This window comes from Eleutherodactylus coqui, chromosome 1 (genome assembly GCF_035609145.1).
Source record: "Eleutherodactylus coqui strain aEleCoq1 chromosome 1, aEleCoq1.hap1, whole genome shotgun sequence".
Classification (NCBI taxonomy): domain Eukaryota; kingdom Metazoa; phylum Chordata; class Amphibia; order Anura; family Eleutherodactylidae; genus Eleutherodactylus; species Eleutherodactylus coqui.
This window is the reverse complement of record NC_089837.1, coordinates 451,620,599-451,640,296: the sequence shown is the minus strand read 5'-3', so window position 1 is coordinate 451,640,296 and position 19,698 is coordinate 451,620,599. Positions and strand designations below refer to the sequence as shown.

The 19,698-nt window shown below is 43.3% G+C and overlaps 1 protein-coding gene across 5 annotated transcripts in view; it reads left to right on the top strand.

The window, feature by feature from the left end:
* The window catches only part of SPATA13 (spermatogenesis associated 13), a 58,767-nt gene that overhangs the window by 17,252 nt on the left and 21,817 nt on the right, over positions 1–19,698 (top strand). For 3 of the 5 annotated variants that reach the window (XM_066583504.1, XM_066583496.1, XM_066583487.1), the window contains exons 3-4: positions 2,937–3,299; positions 6,358–6,502. In XM_066583504.1, coding sequence (XP_066439601.1) covers positions 2,937–3,299; positions 6,358–6,502 — 508 coding nt within the window. Of the gene's footprint in view, positions 1–2,936; positions 3,300–6,357; positions 6,503–12,156; positions 12,196–19,698 lie in introns of those variants that run through there. The other 2 variants (XM_066583512.1, XM_066583520.1) reach the window with 2 other exon arrangements.

Sequence of the window (19,698 nt, the reverse complement as noted above, 5' to 3'; positions counted from 1 at the left end):
AGCGTTGGTGCGGCATAATCTGTACTGCACATTCGCAATACAAATTATGAAAAATCTGGACAGGTACGCGGGGGTCACTGGCCGTGCGCAGGGTCGGATCACTCTGCGGGATCCCACATGCGGAATCTGACCCGGCCGCATGCATTTTGTACAGCCCTATAAGGGCCGAGCAACCTTTTGGACTCCTCAGAAGACAAACTCTGGGTGTGACTGCTGCCTTCTCACCGATATAACTACACCCCATGCTTGTTCCAGCATGATGGAGCACCGTGCCACAAAGCAAATGTGACAACTAAGTGGCTCGATGAACAAAACATTGAAATTTTAGATCCGTGGCCAGGAAACTCCCCAGATCTCAATCTCTTTAAGAACCTGTGGGCAATCCCCAAAAAACGGGCGGACAAATAAAATTAGAAATTGTGATTAAGCTTCAAGCACTGATTGGACAAGAGTGGGTTGCCATCAGGCAGGATTTAGCCCGGAAGACGATATCCAGCATGCCGGGGCGAATAGCTGAAGTCTTGAACAATGAAGTTCAACATCGTAAATATTGAGTCTTTGCCTAAACTTCATGTATTTGTCAAAAGTTTAAAAACGTATGAAATGTTTATAATGTAACTTCAGTATTCCATAGAAGCATGAGCGTAATTCACTGTATGTCACACACATGTGACAGTCATGCGGCACGCAGAAAGTACGTAATGACATTGTGTTCTTGCTGTGGGCTGCTGATTACCACGCCATATCTTGGAATGCATATACACGTAATCAAGGGCATAGCTAGAGGCTCATGGGCCCGGGTGCAAATGTTTATCTTGGGGGGTCCCCCAACTTCTCTTAACCCCTTAACGCAGAGGTGTAACTTGAAGCTCCTGGGTTCACAAATTTTATTTTTCACAAAGTCTGCTGCTTCAGTGCTCTTAGATCTTTTAGGGCTGCTTCACACAAACTTATTGTTACAGTGTATTCCGCGCACACCAATTTGCCAAAAGCTCCCATGTTGCCAATCACATATTGCGTGAAATACGCGTGCAATAAAGATCGCAGCATGCTTTATCTTGGCATGTATTACGCGCACTGGGGTAACTATAGGGGATGCGGTTGCACCCAGACCCAGGAGCCTTAGGGGGCCATAAGGCCTCTCTTCTCCATATAGGGGGCCCAGTACTATGAATAAAGCATTATAATTGGGGGGCTCCGCTACAGATTTTGCACTGGGGCTCAGGAGCTTCAGGTGACGCCTCTGATGACTTATCTGAGATAAAACTCAGTTCTGGGCTGGTACTTAAGTAGAGCGGCTCCATTGTGAAAGGTACAGGGTCCACCTGCAAATATAGTGCACACAAATTAGTCCTTCTTATTGTAGTGTCGGTAGGAGTTACCTGGCACTAAGTGATAGGGGGACGGGATGCCGGCTGTCGGGCATCTCTTGTCTCAGTGCATCTGTGGGACCCCACTGTCTGTTACAGATAAAAAGGTATTATAATTCATTCTTCTGTATCTTTTAAAGTTTATTATTACATTGTACTTTAGATATGTTTTATATATGATGCAAAACTTTGGTAAATCCAGTAGTAAACTGTTGTAGTTGTGGCAATATGGGCAACATAGAAGTCTATTGATACTGATATAGTCTTTGACTTAAATGCATTTACGTAGTGCACAGAGATGAGGAAATGTGGTTCAAATAAGAGACCGGTCATATGAAAGGGGAAGGTAGTTGGATGTTTGTGCTGGATAAGGCCTCCTGCACATGGCAGAGCAGGATTCCGCATGCGGAACACCCTGTGTACCTGTTATTGTCATTTTCTGTACTGCAGATAGTCCATTCGGCGCACAGGCACGGTACAGATTTTCCCGCGATGGCTATGCAGGGTCTGAGTATGTATGTATGTATGTATGCATGTAGAGATATAGATAGATAGATAGACATAGATATAATTTTTTTTTCCCTCTGAGTGGAAATCGCAATTGATTTCCGCTTGTATGTGATAGATAGAGAGATAGAGAGACACCGGTGCTGGAGATTCCACTTTCCTGCTCCGTTTCAGGGAGAAGGAAAGGGAATCCTCACAGCAAAATGGTTCCATCTCTGGATAGAATAGCACAGTGCCGGACAAACCCCGTTGACTATAATGAGGTCCTTCAGTTTTCTGTCCAGGTTTGGACAGAAAGCCCTTTAACACCTTTAACACTCCAGGACTTACATTTACATCATGGAGGTTCGAGGTTTGTTTGGAGGAGGATTTGGGGTCGGTGCCGCTCCAGACAATGCAGGTGCCAACACCCGCCCGCAATAGCTCCAATCAGCAACACCACTGGTCGCAGCTGTTAGCCCTTTAAATGCCACTGTGAATTCTTACGAGTAGCATTTAAATGCCTCAATGGATGTTTGGGGTCTCGAAAGTAGTAGTTTGAACTCTGCTATGGTGTCCCCCTATTCTGTGTACATTGTTGCGTCTGATTGTCAAACACTACCAATCAAATGAGGCAACGAAATCTAATCTCATAAACTATAATTGCTATAAGAATCCAATACATAGTACCATTTTTCCCAAAAAAAGTATTTTATACTTCGTAGTATATATTTTTTAAATATTGTTTTTGGAAATTGTATGACTTTTAACATAATTTTTGGTACCTTTTTAGATGTTTTTGTCCATTCTGACTGTTGTGAATCTGTTCTGCTGGTCAGAATCTGGTCTGTTGGTCTGAGGTTCATACTTTATAGTAATACTTGCTGATTAGTGGTTTTTATTTTGGAGAAGTCCAATTACTACAGTCATATGTGATATAAAAGCCACAGTGTGGATATTAATCCTTATGTATTCAAACATCCGTTTTTGTCATTGCCATTTTACATTTTTTGTAACGTTTCTTAATGGGACTAACATTCACCAGGTTACCTCACTTGCATTGTTCACATTTTAAAAAAGGTTACAACTGAAGATCCCTGGACTAAATCTCCATCTCCAGACGAGGAAAAGGCGGAATCTCAAAAAGTGTCATCTCAGAAATGGGTCACTGGAAAAAACCGTTGTAGGCCAAGACCCCTGTCGGACTATGGTCAGATGGCCATTCGCAGTTTCTCCATCCCAGAAGACTCTGTACCGATGGATTGCCAAAATGCTGATGGTGGAAACCCTACATTTCCATCATCTATTAGTGGAGAAACAAGAGCTCGTAAATCTAGCATGGAGTTCCAAGGAAACTATAAAAGAAGACCAGTTTCTGTAATAGGTGGTGTTAACCTTTATGGGACAAGCGAGGATGAAGAGAACGGTGATATGCTTCAAAAAGTAAGCCTTGGGACGTGACTTCTCTGCAGAATGAAAGACTTTCCGAATATTCTCTTGAATGGTGTCCTAACCTTCATCTTCTTTCCTTTACAATAAAACATGCATGCCTTTGGACTAACTCCAGTTTCTTGACTTCTTTTTTTTTTTCTTTCTCACTAATTGTATTCACTTTCTACAATAAAATATGCAGTATGGTGTGTTGATTCGGGGCTACTAAGAATCTGCATGCAATAGAACATTAATCATTCATTATAAGATCTATGTACTAATCATTTAATAATATTGAGCTGCTGTGGCCTCATGTGACCTGTAGACTGCTTATATAGCTAGTGTTCTAAGAAGAAATATCCTACCTACATATTGGCATTTTGAATATTGGATAATGGGAGTAAAGCTTCATTTCCCTCAATCCTCTTAGGAAACCCCTACAACTATTCAATCCCTAAACTCCTACTGTAACGTTTCTTCTTACTGTCCTTAGAGGGAATCTGTCAGCTTGAACATACTGCCCAAACTGCAGACATCATCTTATAGAGTCAGATGAGCTGAGCAGATTGATATATAGTTTTATGGGGAAAGATTTCAGTAGAACTTGTATTTTATTCATTTATACCTCTGCTCATTCTTAGCGGAACAGTCCAGTGGGCGGAGCTATCAGTGATTGACAGCGATCTGTGAATGATTATACCTAAAGAGAAGGCTGTCTCCTTTTAGTTTTTTGCTTTGGAAACATTACTTGCCATCTTTTCAGTTCAAATTGATTGAATGTTTCTATACAGTAGCATGAGAAAAAAGTTATAATAACATGAAATTAAAAACTCAGCCCCTCCTGGCCTTGTATTGAGTGTTTGATGCAAAATCTATAACTGAGCCCCCAACTATAGGCTTCATTCATAGTCATGGTCTCCTTATATGGAGAAGGAAAAACATTTTTGGGCCCTCTAAGGCTCCATGGTCTTGTTGGGACCACATATTCTACACTGATTATAGTGATACTCTTGCCCATATGCCCTTTTCCCATTCCCTTACACTTGGGGTACTTGCCCTCACCTTATTGGCTAAATTTTTAGGGCCTATGGAATGGGGATCCCTAAACAGGTTTTCCCCACCCATTATAGTAGGGGGATGGAGCTGACCTGGAGCCCCATAATGGCTGCATTGGCTTGGTTCTGTATTATGTACACCCATGACTCCCACATTAACAGGAAGCAGTCCTGTCATATAAGTATAATAAAGAAGTGCTGTAAATGTAGTTCCCTAATACGGGAAAACGTTTTTGCCTATGGATGGTGAATCTATAGTTTGATTGCTGAATATTAGAGATGAGCGAGCGTACTCGGATAAGCACTACTCGCTCGAGTAATTTGCTTTATCCGAGTATCGCTGTGCTCGTCCCTGAAGATTCGGGTGCCGCTGCGGCTGACAGGTGAGTCGCAGCGGGGAGCAGGGGAGAGCGGGCGGGAGAGAGGGAGAGAAAGATCTCCCCTCCGTTCCTCCCCGCTCTCCCCTGCAGCTCCCCGCTCCGTGCCGGCACCCGAATCTTCAGGGACGAGCACAGCGATACTCGGATAAAGTAAATTACTCGAGCAAGTAGTGCTTTTCCGAATACGCTCGCTCATCTCTACTGAATATGCAACTTTACATAGACCAGAATTCTTTTTTTTTTTTTTTTTTTTTTTAACTCAAACTTTCTTATAACTGCATGCGATCTGAGCATTGATTCTTCTAATAATTTTTAGATGGAGTGTTTTGTTGTTTTTCTAAAAGTATGGTATTTGTGTATATAAATTTTTTTTTTATTTTTTTTTTTAACTCTTTATGAATTATGTTAAAGGGGTTGTTCCATTTCTAAGATTGATTACCATCGGCAGGGCTCTGCCTTTTAGTACTGCAGTACCACGCTGGGCCACTGGGCAATGTATTGAGCTGTCTGCTTCTGGCAACCAAGCAGCTTTTGTACAGAACACCAGGCCCGGTGATTAGCCATTGGTGACCTATCCTGAAGATAGATCATCAATCTTGGAAGTGGAACAACACTTTAAAGGCGTTATCTCAAGACTGACTAATTACCTATCCACAGGATAGATGATAAAAATCTGATTGGGGGGGGGGGGAGTCTCACAGCTGATATCCCCACCGGTCCTGAGAAAGGAGGTCCTATGTCCACCCCTACTTCTTTCTGCACCCCCACAGTGCGTAGGAGATTGAATAGAGTAGTGGTTGAGAATCTGCTGTGTCGCTTCACTTGTCTTCAATGGGCTAGCCAGAAGCAACTGCCATTTTTTTTTTTACTTCATGGCCGCCACTCCATTTAACCTTCATGTCACTGGAGGAAGGAATGCAAATGAGCCAACAGTGAGGAAGAGACAGGGACACGGGACCTTGTTCTTGGGGTTGGTGTAGGTCTTGGGTGAGACTCCCCACTGTTCACTATAATTTAAAGCCGATAAAAGTCATTCCTGGGGATACCCCTTAAGTTTGATCTGCCGGGATCTTTGGGTCCTTGAACTGTGCTGTTGGGGGAGCCTTCTATTTCCACAATTTAAGTGCACTGCAGTTCTACTTTCACTTCTCACATGTCCCTCAACTATGTCACGTGCGGTCCTGGTAACATAACATGACAGCAGTGGTCACTTTCTCCCACAAGATCAGTTTACTCCTTTGTTGCTGTTGTGATTACTTATAGAACTATAGAAGTTTTCAAGGCCAATTAAAAGGTTTAAAAAACTTTTTAGTATGGTTAAAATAACAAAGGAATGTACTTCCCTTTCCAATCCCCACTATTCCTCTACTGATGGTTTCCTAGTCCACTGTTAATCTGTTAAAGGACTGCCCCAAACGTGACCATGGCAGCCAGTCACTGGAACAGCTGTGACGCGTCAACTTTGCTAACATGGCTGAAGCTTGTGATTTGCTACTGTAATCATGTGTTGGGACTGCAAAAAAGTCCTATTGCATGGATCATGTAGAGTTTGGTGGAGACCCTGATGATGGTTTGTGGATGTTTAAGGTTTCGACTAAGTTAATGTATTTTATTCTTTGTTCCATTTATTTCCAGCCAATCCCTCGTCCTCCTGTTCCATCACATAAAGTGCCTCCATACAAAGCTGTCTCAGCTCGCTTACGACCCTTTGCCTTCTCACAAAGCACACCAATCGGCCTTGACAGAGTTGGACGCAAGCGGACTATACGGATTTCTAACAGTGAGTTGTCTTCTGCTACTTCCCAATTTAGGTGCTTTTATATACATAATTCCAGTTTGACTCGATTGCAAAAAGACTGAAGTTCTATAGCACCGGAGTTTTATTTACGGTGTGCCGATTTCTCAGGAAGTGCCAACAACTACTAGACTGTCAACTTCTAAGAGAAGGTCTTATCTCCATATACAGAAATGGCATTAATGCTGCTTCTCCACCCTTAATAAAGCGCAGTAGTGACATAATTGACTGTCCTAGTTTATACAGGGTGGGTGCTAGAGTTCTATTCCAAAAAAATCCATAAAACGAAAAACTTTGCACTCTAATATGCAATTCAGATCATTTCTGTTTTATTGAACTGGCAATCCAGAATAGTAAAGTTTTTTTGTTTTTTTTTTTGGTCTGTATATAAATGTCGACTTTTTTTCAAACATGATTGGCCGCTACTAAAAGTGGGAACCCAAAAAAGAGTTGGCTGTAGCCATTTAGGAAATGACGTCGGTCAGAACAAGTCCGTGGGATGGAACATCTAGGCAGGCAGCTATCCACTGAATAGGTGATAAATGTTAGATTGGCAGGGATCTGACTGCTGGAACCTTCACCGATCATCGAAGTGGGCAACCCTGATTCTCCCTCACTGATCATCCGAGTGGGGAACCCTGATCCTCCCTAGCTGCAAAATCATTGTCTAGGAGGAGTTTGAATGGAGCAGTGAAGCATATTCTTGACTGCTGTTCCATTCAAAGTATATGGTATAGACGGAAACCGTGGATAGGCGATAAATGCCTACCTCTTTACAAAGCCATTTACGGGACATGTTTTATGTGTTTTGTGGTTTCCTCCAGAGTGCAGTTGATACAAGATGTCCTCTAGGGCAGTGAATATAGTTACTGATTGTTATATTGAGGAGATATTCGCTCCATTTGGGTTCCACACGACCTTTGTAGTGACTAGTCGAATCCTACAGCAACAGCTATGTGGACCAAAAGTATTCCTATGAGAGCTGCAATGTGAGTCTCCTAGGAGTAACAAATAGTGAGAACCTCTACTTCCAGCCTGGTTCCAACAGAGAGTCACGTGATAATAAATTAATTCAAGCATGCCTGGGACAACCGTAGATCTAACCGAAGAGAAAACTAAAAAGGAGATATAAGGGCAGACCAGATGAACCATGTGATCTTTTTGTGCCATCAGTCTTCTATGTTTCCATGGTATGGCCCCCCTCTTTGTGCCGTCACATCATCAAGGGGGCTGACCGTTTGTCTCATTTAAATAACTAAGCCAGCACCCTTCTCTGTCTTTGCATTAGCCGTAACAGAGAAGTGGGCTGGCCTAGTTATGAAGTTGATCAAAACTGCTCCGTTAGTGATGTGACTGGCACATCGAGAGGGGCCATGCCACATGACCTGGTGTTGGTACCAAGCCAGAATGGAGTTTCTGTAATCACAGGTCCTTATAAGTATTTGGCCTCCCTGGACAATCCCGTTAACTGCCTTGTTAATTAAAACCAAGGGCAACAGTGAAAAAAAAATCCTCGGAGTGCCCCTTTAAGAAAAAGGTGAAATTAAATAATTTTATTTTTGTGATTTTTTTTTTTTATTTTTTTTATTTTTACTGAACTAGTAGATTGCAAGCTCTTATGTAATACTGTATATCTGTTCATGGTATGTCCCAGGTACAAACTGAGCCCACTGTAGACCCACAGATGTTTACAGCTTGGTTATTGAATGTGACCGCTTCCTGGTCTATAATGACGCTGACTAATTTGTCCTTTTCTTCTACATTTGCTTTGTGGTTAAACATGTCGTTGTCAGACTATCTTTCACTTTCGAGCCTATTTAATTTGTACGTTCAAGGACCTCACAACCCCTTGTTGAATGCAGGAACCCCCAGCAAGCTGCTCCTATGACCATGGGAAGCTGTGGCCAGCCATTCACTTCCTGTGTAGTGGCCGCTGCAGGGGGTAAACGTAATATTCTATGTCAGCCATGTAATACATTGTAGTGCTGAGTCTGCGGGAGGAAGAGCTGCTCTTTGTGGATGACTCTCCTGTGTGGTTCATAGAGGGGGATCCTGAGCACAGAGAACCCCTCTATGGCGTCCATATGCCTTAATATTGCTACTACGGTTGTATTGCAGTGTAGAGTGATTTAGAAGATAATGGTTACTTGATAGATTTTGACTTCACGTTTTGTATTATTTTGAAGACTAGTGACTGAATCCATTAAATTCACTTAGAGGGAATTTAACATTTGTTTTTTTTCCCAGCAGATTTTTTTTGCATTAAAAAGTTGCACGGCTATATTGTACAAATATTTGCATTTTTTACATTATTTTTTTTACTATGATCCCGTTGCTTTAAAAAAAGAAAAAAAAATTGGGCCCTTTAATAGATTTGTAGCCCTTGACTCCGGAAAACTTTTTACTAGCATTTAAAACGCCGTCACTTTCCTCCATCTCTTGCAGTTACATGAATGGAGCAGCAATGTTCATGTTCGACCACCGCTTCGTTTATTCCTGCACACACCAGGCTCCTGTTTTGTGGATAGGTATTAACTTCCTTTCCAGACACAATCCCTTTAACTTAATTTAATGTTGTCAGTAATTATTTAAACGGGGTTTGTCATTAAAAAAAAAAAATCTATACTCTCCTATAGACTGCCTCCACAGGCAGTCTCCTTATGGCATCTTCTCCTGGCTGAGCATCTCTAGTCCCCTGGGTCACATCACCTCCAGCCGACTGGATCTTCCTCTTGTTATGAAGCGTGCATTCCTCGCATTCTTATTTTGGCAGGTCAGTTAAGGTCACATCCCTGTGTAAGATTCACTGCTTAGGAAGGAATGCTGATCTATTGCAGAGACAGCGGGCATGAGCAGTCTCTGCAATAGCTCGGCACTCTCTTCTAGGCTGTGAACTAGTGACGTCGCGTACATTGGCTGGCAGAACGGAGACTGCCTGTGAATGTACATAATATCACAGGAAGCAAAGGAATCAGCCAGCTGGAGGTGAGGTGACCTGGGTCAACTGCAGGAGAAGATCGGTGGAAAGAAAATGCGGTAAGTAGGCTGACAGAGGAGGAATAGGTAAGTATAGCTTTGGGGGCGGTGGAGGATTCACATGTGACCAAAAAAAAATCCAAGTAGATTTTAGAGTATGCTGCAAAAGTTAAAGTATGTTATGGATTTGCAGCAGATTTCGTCCTTACCGATACATTCGCAATTTGCCACAGATCCGCTGAAAATCCTCTACATCTGAACAAACCCTTGGTTGCTAAATAGAAGTGGTTGTCCACAAAATAGATCATAAGATGATCTGCTGCTCAGAATCTTGAATGCAATAGGAGCTGTGCCTGCAGTACCAAATTGGACCACTGCGATATTGTCGGCACAATCTGCTTCCAATGCTGTCCACATTGACAGTTGCACCGAGAATCAGCTGAGAGGCAGGCCCCTGCTGATCATCAAGGATGACCTATTCTGTAGATATAGTGAAACATCCAAAATCCTGGACAACCCCTTTTGTTATATTTTAAACTCTTAGGTGGCTTCACACTGGCGTATTTGTGTATACACAGACAATTGAACCCATTGATTTCAATAGGTTTGTTCACATTTCTGTATTTTCAAACGCATTTTGGTTGTGAAAAAAAATAGAGCATGTTCTATTTTTCTGTGTGTTTTGTACACCAAAAGTCCCCATAGAAGTCAATGAGGTGGGGAGGGGAGGTACATGCGCGCGCAATACATAAGGAGATGCGTGAAAAAGAACACCTCTGGAACTGATTATCCATTCCAATCGGTGCGTTTGTTTGCTGCAGAAAAATGAACCTGCCTTGTGGGCAGAAAAAGTACGGCAAAATCTGACGATGCGCACAAATAGCCTTGTTCACTGCGTAAATACGTTAGTGAGGCGCACACAATTGCGCTTATGCCCGTGTGAAGCCAGGCTTAAGGTTCTCATTTTCAAACATCTGGCGACTAAGCAAATCGTTAGTATGTCTACAAGTCTGAGATAATCTATGATTAAGGGTGGACACCCACTGGCCATATTTTCTTTCTTGCGCTGTGAGAGCACGAGAAAACTCTCTCTCCTCGCAGTGCAAGAAAGACGCCAGAATAGAACCGGCATATCGCTAGTGCTTTCAATGGGGTCAGCGGCAGCAGCGCTAGCCCCATTGGAAACATAGGGAGAATGCCGTAGACTTCTGCCACAGCTGTGACAGCTGTGGCAGGAGTTTCCTCATTCATGAATGAATAGCTAAGGGCTATCTGTCATTGGCTGAGCGCTCAGCCAATCAGCACAGCCCTTTAAGGAGTCGGGGATTTTTAAATCCCGGCCTGCTGAAAGAGCTTAACAGCAGTGCAGGGGAGCCAGCTGGAGGATGCGTCTGAGCGCCGGAGAGGTGAGTAAATTTTTTCCCCCCTATTGATGATGATTATCGGGGAAGGGCTTATATTTCAAGCCCTTCCCCGATAATCATACTTCTGGGCTTGCCAGAAAGCAGTGCTTTCAATGGGATCGGCAGCAGTGCCGATCCCATTGAAAGCAATGGGATAGAATGCCGCGGACTTCTGCCACAGCTGTGGCAGGAGTTTCCTTCATCCCCGCGGTCCCTGCGGGGATGAAGGAAACTCCTGTCACAGCTGTGGCAGAAGTCCGCGGCATTCTCCATCTTTTTTCAATGGGGCTAGCACTGCTGCCGCTGGCCTATTGAAAAGACTGGCGATATCCCGGCGTGATGCCGTATTTTTTTCTCGCACTGGCTTGCGAGACTTTCCCTTTACTCTCGCAGCGCAGTGGAGAAAAAAATGCCAGTGGGTGTTCACCCTAATGGTAAGAGTGATGTAAAGTTTAGCTACATGTATAGCTCTCTAGGCATACAGCTTCAGTGTATATGTGTGTGCATATGATATATATGTGTATATAATGATATGTGGATTTATAGTAGACTACAGATGTAGAGACATGAAAACCTTGAGAAACAACTCCCTGCAAGTGCTGCTCCTCAGACACCACATTTTTGCTTGCTTTACAAATTTTAAGGGCTATTTCATAGACTGGTAGAGTTGGAAGGGACCTCCAGGGTCATCGGGTCCAACCCCCCTGCTCAGTGCAGGATTCACTAAATCATCTCAGACAATTTGGGCTTGTTCTCCCAATATGCTACTTGCCAAATGCAGAATACCCCTTTAAGTCATAATGAAACCCTTTTTATATAATTCACCCCCCTTTAAAAGAACAAACACAAACTTCAAAAATCCCTTAATGCAGAAGCTGCTAGGCGTTGCTATCTGGCTATTAATGCTTGGATGTCTCGGCGGCAGCAGCGGCGGCGGGTAGACTGCATTCATATTGATGTTTTAGTTTTTCACCTCCTCCCTAAGGGTACCCCATGGTGTCGTCACTTAAGCAGCCAAATTTGCAGCAACACATCCAGTTGATTCGTCAGTTCCCTCCTAGTGTCTGGCCTGAACTGCAGGCGTGGAGGATGGAGGCGATGAATAAGCTCTTTCCATAGCCGGCTTCTAGCAGCAGCTTCAGCATCGTTCTCCTTTTTTATGTAGCTGCTGTGTATTTGCTTCTGTTAAAGGCACCCCCCCCCTTTTTTTTTTCTGCATTTTTTTCCCCTTTTCTTCTAAAAGCATGGTGGCCCGAGGGGAAATGACACGCTTCTGGAGTCTGGAAAGTCTTCACATGGGTAGGTGTGCTGTCTGTCTTTTGGGAAGTAGTTGATTAGATGGGAATGATTTGGGATGTCTGTACTGCTGATGTGCCGCACTTGGACGCTCGCTGCAGACCGCCGGCCGGAGCCAGAAATCTGGATTAGGATTTGTGCTCTGCAATACTGCATGGAACAGCTTGGGTTACAGGGAGGGAATGGGAAAATCAGTTACTGCTCTAATTCCAGATTTTATTTCCATGGAAGTCTACCGGTGAGATTAGACGAGGACGTCTGGAGGGTTTTTAACTCTTTCTCTGATGTAGTAGTAGAAAGCTGAAGGGTTACAAGTACATGACAATGTATCAAATAGATGTATCTTAGACCAGCTGGTCCCCCAATCATTTAAAGTACCAGGGAATCAACATGTATCGATGTTCTACCAAGAAGTAGCAGTAGATACATTTTTACTATCCTTTTTCAAATGTCAGGAAATTGCTTGTATAACCATTCCCTAACATTATGGTGAAACTTGAGCACTGTAGCCGTCCAATGAGGACATACGGGATTGCTGAGAATTAGAAATTGCCCTGCAGGCCTATCAGAAAACTACAGACTACTGTCTACTGCAGCCTTCAGTCTGTGAATAGACTATTTTCTGTCCGTGTGTTGTTTGTATTTTTTACGGGCAGCGCACGGACCTATTAAAGTACATTGGTGTATTCAGATGTGCGTTTTTTATGAAGACTAATATTGCACTTAAAAGAAAAAAAAATGGCAGCATGTCCTATTTTGGTCCATATTCACAAAAGTCGATGGAAGTATAAAATACGGATGACACACAGATGTCATACCGACGTAAATAAAAATGCACATGCAACAAAAACGCATGTAACACGCAGTAAAATCGGTCAGTTTCTCACTGAATGAAATTGCGTCCGTCTGTGTTTGAGCCCCAAGGAGCTGCATAATTGGTCTACAGGACAAGTGCAGAAAGAGGAATTCCCAGCTCTAGTTATTGATCATATGAAGTGATTGACTTCCACACGACCAGATAGGAATTGTGGATTCCGCAAGCTTTTGAGCTGCGGTAATGCGCAAATCAATCATATGCATTGGATTATACAATTCCGCTCACATTAGTGGGTCGGAATTGTGTAATCCACTTGTGGAAAATAGAATGCAGCAGGTTCTATTTTATAGCGAATATCCGCAATGGTGCGGGAAATATATAAACAAACAAAAAAGATGCACTGCGCGTGAGTAACCTGTTATGCGCAAAAAATTATGCGGCTGTACGTAGGGCTACAGCCGGGCTCACAGCTGGAATCTGCTGCGGACCTCTGCAAGCAGATTCCGCATACGGTTGTGTGAGCGCCACCTTAGACCGTATTTCCAGATTCTCGTGCGTGACATGCATTGTGCAGACCATGAACACCGTGTCCGTGTTCTGTGCGGAACAGCACTCCTTTGCATGTGAGACTTGCACAAAAATAGAATGTGCTGTGATTTTTCCATCTCACCATCATTGTGAGCGAGAAATTGCCCATTGCATACAATTGGGTCTATTTTCGTGTGAGTTTTGTGCATCTCACATCGCACAAAATGCAAGTAAGGCCTAACGCAGGAGAGTCTTTTTTTGTAGGGGAGCTCCAGGGTTTGAAAATGGGTAGGCTTTTTTTCCCCCAAAACAGTGCCCCTCCTGTCCATGGGCTTGTCTGGTATTGCAGCTCCATTTCCGTGAATACTGCAGTGCTAGACACAGTCTATGGTAAGAATCCTAAACCTATACTTCAGATGTTATCATTTGATTTAATGCTAGTAAAGAATTGATCACATTTTCGGTAACTGAGCCGTGCCCTGTACCAAGAAAACCCGGGTCTGCGGGCTTCCTGACAGATGTGCTCTACATAGCGGTAATCCATAATCTGGTCCGGTGCTCCATACTCTCCTTACTGAGCGACTGCCAAGCTCGGTGTCATGTCTCGGCACATAATTCCCGGGGTGATCTTGTTCTGCAGGTACAACTGAGGTGGAACAAATGGTTTTCACAGCTTCTGCTATGTGACTGCATGTGTGAGGGCTTTGGGAAGTGCTGCAAGCGTTTCACACCTCTCATAGCTGACATTGCAGCTATCTGGCACTGTGCTATTCATCGTGCAAAAATAGTGGACTTCAGTTTGTAAGGGGCACTTTGGGGGTAGATAAGAAATTGTGACTCCCTATTGAATTAATGGGCTGTCATGAATATTTGAACTTTCAAATGGAAAACACATAAGTTTCATGAAGGGAGACCATTTGGGATATACTTGGTCATCAGTAGGAAATGGGAGGTAAGGGTGCTGATATCCTTTGTACATACCACACTGTAGCCAAGTTTAAAAAAGGAAAATATATATAAAAATGTATTTGTGTTTATTTAAATTAAAATCATGTAGTGAAAAAAAAACTACTTTTTTTTTTTTTACCTTTTTACTGGCAAATTTTAGCCTGGGGGCAAGCACATGGCACTGGCCCATGAGTCGTGGCCCACCCTATTTGGTGGAAACACATGATCTGGCTGGCCATACTGAGCCAATCCGTGGGCACACCAATTACCGGCAAAACGATGCAGCTATTGACTGCTGCAAGTGAGTGTGACCTGGCTGTGTTTGGCAGCCACACTTGTTCTTTCCATTCTTGTTTGTCTATTTACCATAATTACAGCACCAGAACCAAGTTCAAAATATAAATCTAGCAACAGAACCAAGTTTATAAAGTAAAAACGGCACTAGAACTAAGATCAGAACATAAATACAGTACCAGAACCAAGCTTGTATGTAAGTATAGCACCAAAACCAAGTTAATAACATAAATACAGAACCAAGACCTATATTTCTTCTTTATATGGCCAGTTTCAGACTAGCATAATTAATTTTGTTGTCTGGTGCCCACTTAAAATAACCCTTTAATATGGCTGTTTGTAGTAAGATAAACTGAGCTGTACTTACCCCTCCTCTGCCACTGGGATCAAGCGCTACAACCCCGCTGTGGATCTGGTGCTTGTTGTCACAGCAAGTCAGATGACCACTGCAGCCAATCAGAGGCTGCACCTTCCCTGCTTGTTTTTCTGGTATTGGTGCTCACATATTGAGCGCCTTGATGCCAGGAGTTTGGGAACGTGACGCTGCAGCTTCTGATTGGCTGCAGCGGTCACCTGACTTACGGTGAAAGCAGAGGTCACAGCAAATGCCAGGATAACTGCTTGGCTGCAGTGCTAGAAGCCCGTGACAATGGTGGGGCAAGTACAGTTTTTATTATTTTACTACAGGCAGCTTTATTAAAGGGTTGTTGTCTGGTAACCAGACAACCCCTTTACAGAGGAGTGGCCCGGCCATGGGTCTACTGACCCGAGCTGACAGCATCATGGGGATATATGAAGTATGCAAGTAGAAAGAGCGGCAAAGAACTCGCAGGGCATAGTAAAACTCGGAATTTGCCTCCCACCCCAAAAAAAAAAAATTCTAGAAAAATCATATAAAAAATAACTTGGCAGGCTTAGACTCTGTGGTTCAGCTCTAGTATATCCCTAAATAATAAAGTTGGCATGTAATCTACCCAAATGCACAGTGGTAGTGATTACAGTGCTGTTACTTCCAGTAACTACAGATGATGTCTCTGTTTGGAGTTGTTCGTATTTGGTTTTTCTTCTACCTGGGTCAACTGAAACATCTTCGAGCCATGACTCACTTCTGCATACTCTCCTCACTCTGCTGCCGCAACCCTTAATCAGCTGCTCAGTGCCCCCCATAGTAGTAATGTGCTTGCTGTGGCCCCACCAAGTAATAGTGTGTCTGCTGTGGCTCTATTAAAGTAATAAGACCTCTCTGTGGCCCCAATTGATGATGGTGCCACCACTGTGGCCCCACTAAGTAATGGTGTGTCCAAAATGACCCTGATAAGTGATGTCTATTGTGGTCTGACAATGTAGTAGGAACTCTCTGCTGTGCCCTTTTGTAATAGAATACCCCTTTGTGGGCTCACTTTGTAATAGGACCCCCCGTTTTTTAGAATTTTTAGAAGCACCAGATATTCTGTCATGAAGTGTTTTGGGAGACAGAAGTGAGTATAAGTTTTACCAGCTGTGGGACTTTTTTTTAGTGTGGGGGAGGGGGGGGGGCAGGTGGGCCTAAGCTAAGCTGGAGACCCAGCCCAGGGGTCTTGTATCTTCTTCCCCCTGGTCCATCCCACCCCTGACTATGGGGTAACCATTTTGCCTGAACTGCTGTTAGCAGCATTTAGAGAGATGCCTTACATCAGCCACATGGGCTGTAGACACAATGGTCAGCAGGAAACCCATTAACTTCTCTGGTTCTTTGGGAGATACAATTGTTTGTTCCTATGGGCCAGCTGTACATCTTACTGTTCATATGGGACGATGTATTGCTGATCATTTTTACGCTCCTGTTAACAGGATGATCAGAAGACAAAGAAGTGTTTGCTCGCTCGCTGATCATTTGTCCCTTGACATGGCCCAATTATTAGCCCATGGAGAAAGACCATAACACATTGGTAGGGTTAGTTTAAAAGTATACAAACAAGCAATCAGTAAGGGGGCCATGGCAATCTGTCACTGATTAGTCAAAGTTGAAAATGGCTGTACACGATAAACCTTGGTGTAACTATCTTTTTTTTTTTTTTTTTTTTTTTAAGGGTTCTGTCCAGGATTAGAAAGGTGGGACTGCTTTTTTTTTTTTTCTAAAAAAAAATAGCGCCACACCTGTCCACAGGTTGTTTGTGGTATTGCAGTTCTGTTCCATCCACTTCAATGGAACTGAGCTGCCATACCCAACATAATCCATGTACAAATGTGGAACTGTTTTTGGAGGAAAGCTGCAGTTTTTCTAACTTTGGCAACCCCTTTTAATCGTTCACAATGAATTCGAAGTGAGTCTCTTTATCCACTTGTAATACCGGTCAGTATCATGGCCTACTGTGTTTTTGAAGATACCATGATTATGTCTGGGCATGCTGGAACTTGTAAACCCGTAATGTATGAATAGATTCTGGCAGTCCTGCTGTTTAGGGGACCATTCTTGAGATGCGCTGCTCCTGGTGCTGCAGTACCCTGCAGTATATTTAGCCAGCGGCAGGTTAAATTCTAGCTACTTACTGCATGAAAACTTCTTTCCCTCTGTAATGGACTGTAGCTTGGCTGTACAGATGAGAGGAGGAAATAATCAGATGCCATTTACCAGGTTAATGACCGTGGCATTAACCACAGGCTGGATTCTTGCACTCTACAGGTTTATGGGTTACTACAGTGCGGGTTTTATTATGCTGTTACTGATCAGACAGTAGAACCAGAGCCTCTCGTACATTATTACCTACACTGGGGTTTGTGACCGTTTTTACATAGAGTATGCCTTATGAATGAAAATGCTCTTGGGACATTCTCCACTTCCCCCAGCTTCTAAATGTAGACAATAGATTGAGGTCCCATAGAGATTACCCTTGTTGTTTTTGTTAATGACCCCATTCATGGTCATAACAGGTAATGAGACTGATTGATTATATAAGACAAGCAGCATAGCATTAGATTTTGCATTGGGTGAGGATAGTCTAGCCATGCTACTGCATTGCACAAAAACTTTTATTGAAGTTTTTAGGACTGGCAGTAGGTAGAAATTTGGGTAAAACTCAAAAGGCTTTTTTCGGGACTAAACTATTAATCACCTGTACTTAGGATAGGTCATCAGTAGTTGGTCTGCAGGGTTCACTGCTGGGGATTCCCACTGATTTAGAGTCCGCAGTGCCGTAGACTTTTTCAGGCCTTTGACATCACGTTCATCATTCATATGGCCTGAGAGCATCTCATTCCCATTCAAGTGAATGGGATTAAACTGCTATACAAGGCACAGCCACTATACAATGTACAGAGCTGTGCCCGTGGTATAGTCTGAAGCAGCAGTGGCGCACACCCAAATGACGCTGTCAGTTCAAACCCTTGCCAATCGACTATTGGTCATGAATATTTAGTTCCAGGAAACTCTTAAATTTGCACTATGGGAATTTATTAAAGGGTTTGCTCACTTGTTGTAAGGTCTCATCATAATAAGCAGATTACAGTGTCTTCTGTATCTGGAACCCTGGCAGGAAGTGCTCAGTTCTCCTGCAGCACCTCCAGAGGAGAGGAGCAGCATTACACAATGCCTATTGAAATCAGTGGTCTGTCTGTAGTCTACAGTCATGTCATGGAAGAAACCACTCTTTAAGTTCCAAGTTGGTATTTGTATTTTAAAACTCCTTTTAGCTCCCAATTGGTTGCAGTGTCCGTGAGATAATTTATATGCGTGATCCTGCTATTAACGTTGACAATAATCAAAATGGAAAATTGGGGAGTCTGTTTTTAACACTTCTTGGCTGCCCAAAGACTATAAATGTCCAGATGGCTCATACCTGGCAATGACAGGAGGTAAAACCTCTAGTCAGGAAGTGGTTAAAGTATTGACTCCCTGAGGCTTTCATGTAATGGCAAATATTCAGCCAATCACGCCATATACTTTTAATTTTGGCCAAGACCGAGGTCTGCCATCTGCAAATAATCATTTATGTTAATTTCTCAATTGTCTGAAATTTCTGAGCAGAGGGTTTGATCATAGGACCGAGGAGAGGGCCCTTCCAACTCTACCATTCTATGAAAGGTCTTATGTATGCGCAACATAAGGCTTTAAACTGAAGAATACATTACATTATACATGGGGGCTATCTTATCTATTTCCCGCAGTTCACACGGGTCAGTTTCACCCCCCGGAAATCTTGCCGCAGCGAAAAACCTCGAGATTTCCTCCGGTAAAGCGCGGGTTTTGGAGCCGCTTGGCTGCATTCTTCTCTGTTGCGGCCGGCGCTGCCATAGAGAGCAGCGCGGCCGTAACAAAAAGACATGCCACTGCCGGGGGAATCCGCAGCGCCGGCTTTGCCGCAATAGATTGGCTGTCCCGTGTGGACAAGATTTTTGACATCCGCTCTGTGTGAACCCAGCCTTAAGTGTTTTCAGACGTATAAAAGTTGCAGATTTTGGTGTATGCTAGATTTGATCTAAAATTTGTGACTTTTACCTTTTCTTTTTGAATTTTTGAAAATAGGTGAGTTTTAGCGGAAGAAGTGAAGCCTATTAAAGAATGGCATATGTACTCTAATTACCACCAGAAACTGCTATAGATTATGGTTCGAATCTCTACTTGCACATACCATATGTAGATTTGATTTTCTGTCTCATGGATGGGCAAATGTGCGCCAAATTTATTAAGAGGTGTGCATGAATTTTGATACATTTTATTCTAAAGCAATTAGATTTAAAACTTGTGTAAGAAATGCCCCTCTTAGTGAATTCCTCATAGTCTCTTAATAATTAGTGATGAGCGAGCATACTCGCTCATCTCGAGTACCTGCCCGCTCGAGAGAAAAGGTTCGGCTGCCGGCGGCGGGCAGGCAGCGGGGGAGGAACGAAGGGGAGATCTCTCTCTCCCTCTCTCCCCCCCGCTCCCCCCTGCTCCCCCCTGC